The 10,231-nt window shown below is 37.6% G+C and overlaps 1 protein-coding gene across 1 annotated transcript; it reads right to left on the bottom strand.

Moving 5' to 3' along the window:
- Positions 1-2,522: 2,522 nt before the first annotated feature.
- LOC125933791 (olfactory receptor 4C11-like) lies at positions 2,523-3,437 on the bottom strand. The gene has a single exon (XM_049646963.1). The coding sequence runs from the start codon at positions 3,435-3,437 to the stop codon at positions 2,523-2,525; it is 915 nt and encodes a 304-aa protein (XP_049502920.1).
- Positions 3,438-10,231: the final 6,794 nt, after the last annotated feature.

Genomic DNA, 10,231 nt, shown 5'->3' on the forward strand with positions numbered 1-10,231 from the left:
TTTTTTTTTTTTTTTTTTTTTTTTTTTTTTTTTTTTTTTTTACCAACCAAGAAATTCCTGCCTTATCCTCTACAGGATTTGTACTGTGAGAGATTTTCCAGTACAGGAGATGAGCTTTCAATACATCCTCCAGGGGTGCCTGGGTGTCTCGGTCAGTTAAGTGCGGACTCTTGATTTCAGTTCAGGTCAGGATCTCATGATTTGTGAGTTCGAGCCCCGCATTGGGCTCTCCGTCGATGGTACAGAGCCCGCTTTGGGGTTCTTTCTTTCTCTTTCTCTTGCCGCTCTCCTTCTCTCAAAATAAATAACTAAACTTAAATGAATAAATTAATGAATACATGAATGCATATATAAATAAATATATAAATATATAAATAAAGCTTCCAAACTTTTATTATCAGAGTTTGAAGGTCCGCCTTTACCCCCAGGGAAAAATGCTCATGCAAAGCCTCTCAGATTGGCTTTAGATGAGTTTATCTGCCACACTTTACACGCCAATCATCAGATCTATAGGAAACTACTCTCGATTATATTTACTCTCAGAGACAGACTCATTGGCCACTCCCACAGGGACTGGACTGGCTCCTGTTGTCCATACTCATTAGTTAACAGTACCTGAAACTAGAATGGAAATCTGATGAGATACATGAAAAACATAAACCAAAACACCGAAGTGCTTATCCCACTCACTAGTCTATATCTTTCCCACGAGGGAAGAAAATCTCTCAAGGAAGCCAAATTATCATGCGAAGTTTGCTTGATAAAGGTGGAATTCAAGAAGCCATAGCCTGAAACATTTCTCCCAATCCAGAAGTGTACGTGCCATGCCAAGCAGCCGAGCAATCTTATCCACTAGTCCGTGAAACACTTCTTTGCACTAGGTCTACTACACCTGTTGCATAATGAGAAGTATTGCCTCCTTGACATATTTTGTTCTGTATTTCCAGGTTGGAATCTTACTTCTGTGGACATCTTCTCTTGGTGGATGGAATATTATAACAGTAGCTCTGTTGTCTCTGTCAGTTGTTTTTTTCATATGTATGATCTTATCCATGAGGTGTTGGTTTTCATAATGTAACTCTCACAATTGTATAAAACTGTCACCAATTCACCAACCGAAGATTAGGGAAATGCCCATGGATTTATATCACAAATATATATGAAACTCAGAATATGAACAAATAATGAGAAGCATGATGAACAAAGAAAAAAGATATTAAAGTACATAGAGAGTAATTATGGATTAATACAATGAATATATTTGTTGTAAGCAGAATTGTCCTGTTTGGGGTGCCTGGGTGGCTCAGTCAGTTAAGCGTCAAACTCTTGATTTCAGCTCAGGTCATGATCTTCTTCGTGAGATCAAGCCCTGTGTCAGTTTCCAGGCTGACAGTGAGGAGCCTGCTTGGGATTCTCTGTCTCTCACTCTCTCTCTGCCCCCTCTCTCAAAAATAAATAAATAAACTTTTTTAAAAAAAGTCATGACCTATCTTGTTGTACATGTTCAAAAGGCAAAAAAAAAAAAAAAAAAAAAAAAAAAGGAAAAAAGGGCCAATTTTTTTTCAATATATAAAGTTTATTGTCAAATTGGTTTCCATACAACACCCAGTGTTCATCCCAAAAGGTGCCCTCCTCAATACCCATCACCCACCCTCCTCTCCCTCCCACCCCCCATCAACCCACAGTTTGTTCTCAGTTTTTAAGAGTCTCTTATGCTTTGTCTCTCTCCCACTCTAACCTTTTTTTTTCTTCCCCTCCCCCATGGGTTTCTGTTAAGTTTCTCAGGATCCACATAAAAGTGAAAACATATGGTATCTGTCTTTCTCTGTATGGCTTATTTCACTTAGCATCACACTCTCCAGTTCCATCCACGTTGCTAAAAAGGGCCATATTTCGTTCTTTCTCATTGCCACGTAGTACTCCATTGTGTATATAAACCACAATTTCAAAAAGGGCCAATTTTTAAAGATGATACAAAGAGAAGACAAGCATCAAATAGAGGCTTAATTAGATGGTATGTATGCTCCTGTGGGATCATCAGTTTCTTGTAGTGACTTTGTGATATTCACCGTTGAGCCAGAAAAGACAAGATCCAGATCTGATAGTGTCAGAATCGATTTGCCAACCAAATAGGTCAGTCAAAATTAGAGGCCAATTTTTCAACACAGGTCAGAAACATGGAAAAGAGAAACACACCAGAATAATATACGAAGGAGGGAGCTAAAGCTATAGATACAACAGAATCTGGCTACAAGCTGCAATGCAGACAGCAGAAGGGAAGAGTGGTCTTACCTTCCCATAAATACCACTGTACTAGATGTTTAGGCACTCTGTGATATTGGCTCAAAATAATACGGGTCGGTGCTCTGCGGTCATTCTGCCTATGTCTCCAAAAGTTCTACTGGGAGAGAATTCAATTGTCCACGTCAGGATGAAAACATCTTCTCTTTTCTATTAATCCAATTTTATTTACATTGTTACGGAATTAGCAATTGTAGTCCTCTGCTTTTTCCCACCTCAAGTCAGAGTTTGCCACACCATAACTTCCTCATTGCATTCTTCACTTCTGCATTTCTCAGAGTATAAATCAGAGGGTTGAGCAAGGGTGTCCCAATAGTGTAAAACACAGCCACCATCTTATCCACTGGAAATGTAGTTACAGGGCGGGTATATGTGAATATACATGGAACAAAGAATAAGATGACAACGATGATGTGGGATGTGCACGTAGAGAGGGCTTTCTTTCTTCCTTCTGCACTCTGGTTATTCAGAGAATGTAAGATGAAAATATAAGAGAGAAGCAGGACGACGAAACTCACCATGCAGATAGCCCCACTGTTAAAAACTATGAGTAAATTGATTACATAGGTGTCCATGCATGCGAGTTTCAACAAAGGTGGCATATCACAGAAATAATGATCAATAACATCGGGTCCACAGAAGGGTAGTTTCAAAGCCAAGAAAATCTGTGCAGAAGAATGGATACAAGACACGACCCAGGCTAGATTCACCAGTGTGCCACAGACATGCCGGCTCATGATGATAGTGTATTGCAGGGGCTTACAAATGGCCACATAGCGATCAAAGGACATGAGGATAAGCACCAAGATCTCCATGCACCCAAAGAAGTGAACTGCAAAAACCTGGGTCATGCACTCGTTGTAGGAGATGACTTTCTTCTCAGATACAGAATCTACTATTAACCTAGGAGCAGTGGTTGTTGAGAAGCAGGCATCAGCAAAGGATAAGTAGAAAAGGAAGAAGTACATGGGGCTCCCAAGTGTTCGGCTGTATCTTATAGTCATCACAATAAGTGAATTTGCCAAAAGGGTTGCGAGGTATAGAAACAAGAAGACCACAAACACTACTTTTCCCTTTACAACATTCTGTGTTAACCCAAACAGAACGAACTCATTCACACTGCTATTTGACTCCATGGTCACAGTGAACGTAGAAAAACACAGCTGAGAAATTGTTCATCTGCAGAGAAAGTTGGGGAAATGGTGACTTAGCAACAGCAGTGGACTTGATTCAGAATTGCACTCTTGTGGTTCTAATTCCATCAACAAATAAATCAACGGTTCTCAGTTTTTTATGTATTGTCATCACTTGGGAAACTTTTTGTTTTTTAATCCTGATGTCCACGCTTTCACCATGAGCATTAACTGAAGGTCTTCCAATGTGGACTGAAATTTTGAGAGGGAAAAAAAATCTCTCAAGTGATCGTGACCTCTGCCAAATTCTGAGAACTAATGACTTTGCTGTATGATCTTGATCAGGTCACTTTAATGTCTGGAAGCTTTTTCTTCATTTGCAATTAGAGATACTAATAGTTTATTAAGTACGTACATATGTGTATGGTATATATGTGCATGTAACATATATGCAGCTCAATTACTGAAAAGTAATAACCTTGTATGATTTTAAAACACATACACTTGGAGACTCTCTCTTGAAAAAAACACATTTCTTGATTTGGACACTGGTTTGTACCAATTATTCCTGACCTCTTTGGTATGTTGGTTAGATTATGCTGTAAGAAGAAATTATTTCCCCAAATTCAGGTTCTTGGTGGCCATGATTTTACCTATTACTTCAGCTTAGGAAATTACTACAATTTGTCTTTATTCTGTCTTACAATATTTCTGTACCTTTCAATATTGATGTGAAATGATCTATAATTTAATATGAGTTTTGAGATCCTCTTCTGATAAATCTGATAAATCTTTCTGATAAATCACCAGTCCTTCGATGAATTAATAACATCAAACCAGTCACCAATATGTACTAAGCACATACTCATATCTTCAATCTATGTAATAGGGCATAGAAATATGTCCTCAACCTCTTTACAACAAAGTTGGAGGGATAACACACTTCTAGGTAAGATAATTAGCTACATAAGAATTATATACAATTCTATGCGATAATGCTGAATGCATTTGTACTTTTGATTCCAAAAGTACAAAGATTCTTAGATTCTAAATTGGTCAGTGAAGTTTCAAAAATGAGAAAGATGTGACGTAATTGCTTTAAATATGTTAAACTGGTTCCCAATACGGTTCTCTGAAACTCAAGTATTCCATAAGTTTATACTGGCTTTCCTTAAGTAAAATATATAGTTCAAAATTACTCACTCAAACTGTCCATTTACCCCTACTAAAGTTATGCATCTAAAAAGCTTCAAGTTTATTTTCCATCCAGCTAAAATAATATTAGTGCATTATGATAAACCAGAGATGTTATAACTACAAACTCCGATTGGCAGGTCCAATTATCTCTTGACAACTATAAAAAAAGTAAATAAATTAATTATTACTTTGTTTTGAAACATTAGATTCCTAAAAAGGGATTAAAAAAAAAAAAAAAACAAAAGGGCCCTTGGCTGAGAAGAAAGGAGCAGTTATGTGAGAAGAGTCAGTAAAATATCATAAAGGGAGAAATGTGCATTGCTTCAGGTCAACATAGAGACTATCTCCATAGAAACTATACTCTTGTTAAATCAAAAGGTTGTAACAGAGAAGTTTGGGAGCAGATAATAGACAACTGTGAAAGCCAGGTGATGTAGTTCTATTTGTTTTATTTTAAATAAGCAAAAAGAAAATTTGGGGACATAAAGACAGGAAAGTAGCACTTGACAAGATGTATGCATTATGTGAGATCAACACCACCACTTAGAGTTCTATCACGGAATTCAGTCATCATTTCCAACACTCGTGGACTGTACTTTTTCTCTGATCTGGGAGGATATCACAGTAATGGAGCACAGTATTTTCTCTTCATAATTCTTAAGTTTTACTTTTATCTGTTGAAATTTTAGCCAGTTTCAAATTATATTGGTGCCAAAAGTCTTCCTTTGGTTTTCCCAGATAAATAAACCTCTACCCCTAGATCCTATATTACTATGTGCTTTATTAAATATATATATTTATAGGGACAGCTGGGTGGCTCAGTTGATTGAGCATCAGACTTAGGCTCAGGTCATCACCTCACAGTTCGTGAGTTCAAGCCCCACATCGGGCTCTGTGTTGACAGTTCAGAGCCCAGAGCCTGCTTTGGATTTTGTGACTCCCTCTCTCTCTCTGCCCCTCCCCTGGTCATTCTCTCTCTCTCTCTCTCAAAAATAAACATTAAAAAAATTAAATAAGAAATATATTTAAAATGTATATATATTTATATTTATATACAACTGAACAAGGTAATCTTAGATTATACATTATTCGTGTTCTATAATCTTACCATTCATATGATATTCCATTTTTGTTATTTTATTTGACCTGCACATTTTCCTACAATGTAGGTGTGGCCACTTGCCCAATGTACAAAAAACTCTATGTTCAAAGTTTCAGGTATGATACAGAAAGTTTCACTGAGTACAACCAGGCTAGAACTTGAGTGGGAGGCTACTAGATAGGAAGTCTCTCTATCATTCACCCTCCAGGTCATATAATGTATCAAATCCCTATCACCATGTAGATGGCATCCAAGAGAAGATAAATCCTGAGCCATCAGGGAAGGATGTCAACTGATACCTTAATTCCTGCTCCCAACTCCAAAATCAGGTTCTGTAAACTTCATGGCAAAAGGAAAATTAGATATCCAAATGAATAATAGTGAAGGGCAAAGACAGAAAAGAGAACAGGAGAGAGGAGAGTGACAATGAGCAGACATCAGGGAGAGAAGAAACAGGGGCTAAGATGCAAAAGATGTATAGAGGAGAGGTGAGGAAAAAAATGTTAGAGAGGGTCATTTCACCCAAGTTTTCATCAGAGAGTTTAGCTTCTTTATTCCTGACCCACCACACTATCACTTGCCCCCCCCAAAAAAGACAGAGAGTGCAGTTTTGGGTCGTGAGCAAGAGTTAACAAGGTTCTTGAAACCCCAAGTGTAGAGAAGGGACACTCCTATCTTATACTCCATTCCAGAAACATCACCAGTGACCTAAAACTTTTCAAATCAGAGGACCTGCAAAGTAGAAACTTCAGCCAAGTTGGCCTCAATGCCATGGTGCAGTTTATCATTCTTCACCCCCTACATTAAGCAGAGATTATCTGAAAGTCAGTATAACTCTGTGCTGAGACCAGGAAAGTCTTAGGAACCCTGGACAACCTCAACCCTTCATGGGTGGAAATACTGTCCAGGAACTACATCATTTGTTAGAAGACACGCTGAGTATTGATATCAGATCAGTCTTGAAGACGCAACATGAAGAAAACATCTCAGACAGACTGGAAAACTTACCCTTTTGCTTAAGAGGAAGTAGATGACTTCCAATGTAGTATATTTTCTTGTATCTTCAACTTCCATTTGCTTAGAAAGTGAATCATATGAAGCCTGAATATCACATGCACACCATACTTCATTGACACTTATCCTTGTTTTTTTTTTTTTTATCACAAGAGGTGATGGGGTAGAGAGAGTTTATGGAGGAAGGGGACTCTGCATGTGGCCACACATGACACAGCTCCTCCCCGGAAGCACTACGACAAAAACAACAAGGTCTATATTGGAGGAAGGGAGGGGGTGGTGAAAAAGAAAAGTTTCTTAATTCAGCCCTTCAAAATTTTATGGAGGAACTTATTCTTGCATTCTGAGAGAGAAATGCCTCTGAAGCAGCCTCTCTTCCCAGAGTTTCTTTTGGAGAATACAAATGAGGTAAGCATTTTCTTCTTATGCTATTAGGTATTTACGACAATCCCCATGTAAGTCTGCAAATGCCTAAGACAGGCTTTCAGCCTCAAGACTTCCAGGAAAACCATTACTCCTAACCCAGTCCCAAAGGATGGCCAATGAGCTACCTCATTCAGATAGTCCAAGGGCAAATGTATGCTTTGGGGCCAATTAGCTTCAACTCACTATGATTGCAGGTTAGGAAAGTCTGTTCACTTCTCCATAGGATTTGCTTAAGCTCATCTCTTCTAGAAGCATGAAAGTCATTGATGTCATTTAAAAGCTCAGATAGATACATGTCAGATAGACAGACGTGAGCCCTGGCCCCACCACTATCTGCTATGTGATTTTAAGCAAGTTTCTCAACCTCTTTAATTTCCAATGTTCTCTTAGGAAAAGTCAACTGGTAATCATTATTTATTTATTTTTAACATTAGTGTTCAGTTCTCCCCTGTTCTTAATCTTACCTATATTTTTTAGTCAATGCAGAGAATAAGATGAGAATAAGAATTTTTGAATATAGGTCTTCTGTATTTTCTTTTTGTTTTTAAAGATTCATGCCCTTCCACTTACGTAGAGAAAGTTGCTTGTGAATGGTTACAAGCTGTTAAAGATGGGATAAATTACATTAAAACAACACTTTTCACAAAGCAAATCATGTTGCAACCCAGCACTCTGCTCTAGAATCGCCTGCCAGGCACGTCACTGTCGACTAGGCACCTTCAGTGAGGATGAAGTGATCCATTCAGGCGACAGGGGAATGACAGAGGGTGGTGACAGAAAGAGAGGTAGGAGAACACTACAAAAGATTTCACAATGCTTTGAACTCTTGCTGAAAGGTCTAGTGGCAACCAGCAAGGCCTGCTGTCTCACAGAAACGTCTGAGAGAAAATCACACCCCAACACCTGGCTTGTTGTATTAGAAAAGGACTAGAAGAATCCTGAGGAAGGTTTTTGGCCTGTCACTTAAAGTCTTAGAGCCTCCGCTGCCCCATAAATTAAACGGTAATATGAAGACCGAAGACCTACCTTTAAAAAAAAGTTTCTGCAAATCTTAAAATATATAACATAGGAAAACAATGAGTCCCTGGCTCGCAGAAGCACAGAAGAAATATTCATGTGTTTTTATTACTCCTGCTTAAACATGAACTGAGCACCAGAGAAGTGAAATAACTCATGAAAGTTACAGAACAGAAGCAACAGGTTACAGAAGCAACAGAAATGAGCCTAGAATCCACATCTCTTAAGTAGAGGTCTAAACTTTTATTTTCATATGTACACAGTAATGTCATAAGATTTCTTAGGCTGGGAAACAAGAGCAAGCAATGAAAGAGCCCCTGCCTTAAACCTCCCAGTCAAAAAGCCCCATTTTAACTCCTTACATTTGAAGGAGGATTAAGCTCTCCAGTGCTGGTGGGAAATTTTTGCAGAGGGCAGTTTCCAAGGAGATCTTTGAAGCGGTCAAAGCCAAGAAGCCAAGTCGATGATCTCTTGAAGTTTCTTCAATCTCTAAGTGAACTGACCCTTAACACTCATTAAATTCCTTATAGACCAAAGGACTAAATGAGATCTGGATTCCAGGTCCTGTCAAAACAATGGCAGGGTTTGCTGAATGCACTTGGCTATGCTCACTCCATCATGGAAACTGTGGAAACAGAACAAATGCTAGCTGAGGTTTTTACTAGTTTGAGCCACCTCTGGCTTCATTTTAGGATTATTTAAACTCTGCTCATTGAAATTTGTATCTTACTAAGGTAAGGTTTCCAGTGGATAATTCAGAAACTCTGGCTAGATAAACCCAACTAATAAAATTTAAATTTTAGGCAATAGATGACTTTATTGGGATCATAAATATTTTATGAATAAAAGTCAGATCACTGAGAGCAAGACTTATTGTTGCAGGGAATGGAAGAAGGGATAGAGAATGAAAATGAGAAAGTGGATAGAGAATAATGGCTTTATTTTCTATTTGAATTTTGAGATATTATATTTAGATTTTAAACATGGGGAAATTTGCTAGAATGTAGAATTTATTTTAAATGCTCTATGTATGTCAAAAATTAAGAGCTAATTTATTTTAAATGCTCTATGTATGTCAAGAATTAAGAATTAAGAGCTAAGAGCTCGAATCAGCAATAACCACACTCCTTTGCCAAATTTGACACTTTAGTGTGTTAATGTTAAAGATATATTTAAATGTGAATATGGGAAGATATCTCATTTATTCACTTATTCAACAGATATTTACTGAACTCCTACCTCAGACAGTTCTAGATGCTAATGATACATTATGAGCTGAAGAGGGGAAAATTTCCCTGCCTCACTTGAGTTTATAACCCATAAGAGAAGGGTGACGAAAGAAAGAAAGAAAGAAAGAAAGATAGATTATATAGCATATTAGAAAATAACTTCTCTTTCAATAAGTTAAATACGTCAATAAGAGAAGGCTGATAAAAGAAAGCAAGAAAGAAAGAGATTATATAGCATATCAGAAAATAACTTCTCTCAAAAAAGTTAAAAGATGAAGAGTAGGTAGGGAAGTGGGGCTATGAAATCTAAGTTGCTATTTTTCAAAACATATTCCCATGACACAGGAACACCTATAGCTGAGGTTCTGAGAATGCGCTGATCTCTTCCACTCGACCCATGACTTTCTTCCTCAATCACTGAAATCATTGCCCTACGCATAAACTTCTTTTCATTTGAAATAGTGTTAAGTTTCTAACCTCTTAAGATATTTTTGTCATGCCTCCACAAAGACTTACCAAAGCATGGGATGAGTGACAACAGGTCTGATAGGTAATTTCTCCCTTCAATCTTTTTTTTTTAAGATTTTAAGTAAACATAATATCCAACGCTTTTACTTTACTATGAAGATACTGAGTTACCAAATCAGAGTCGATAAGTGATCTAAGTGTGAAAACATTTTTCCTGACCCCATATTACTGGGTTTTTTTATTGCATTACATTAGCTCCTATCAAACAGACCCAAACACACAAAGGCTTAGTCTAGAAAATTTGACTCTTCTACTCTTTACAATATTTTGTAAACTTCAATGTT

Source organism: Panthera uncia, chromosome D1 (genome assembly GCF_023721935.1).
Source record: "Panthera uncia isolate 11264 chromosome D1, Puncia_PCG_1.0, whole genome shotgun sequence".
NCBI classification, from domain to species: Eukaryota; Metazoa; Chordata; class Mammalia; order Carnivora; family Felidae; genus Panthera; species Panthera uncia.

Bases quoted from the DNA above. Each gene is read 5' to 3' on its own strand.
- LOC125933791 (XM_049646963.1), bottom strand. From the start codon at position 3,437: ATGGAGTCAAATAGCAGTGTGAATGAGTTCGTTCTGTTTGGGTTAACA.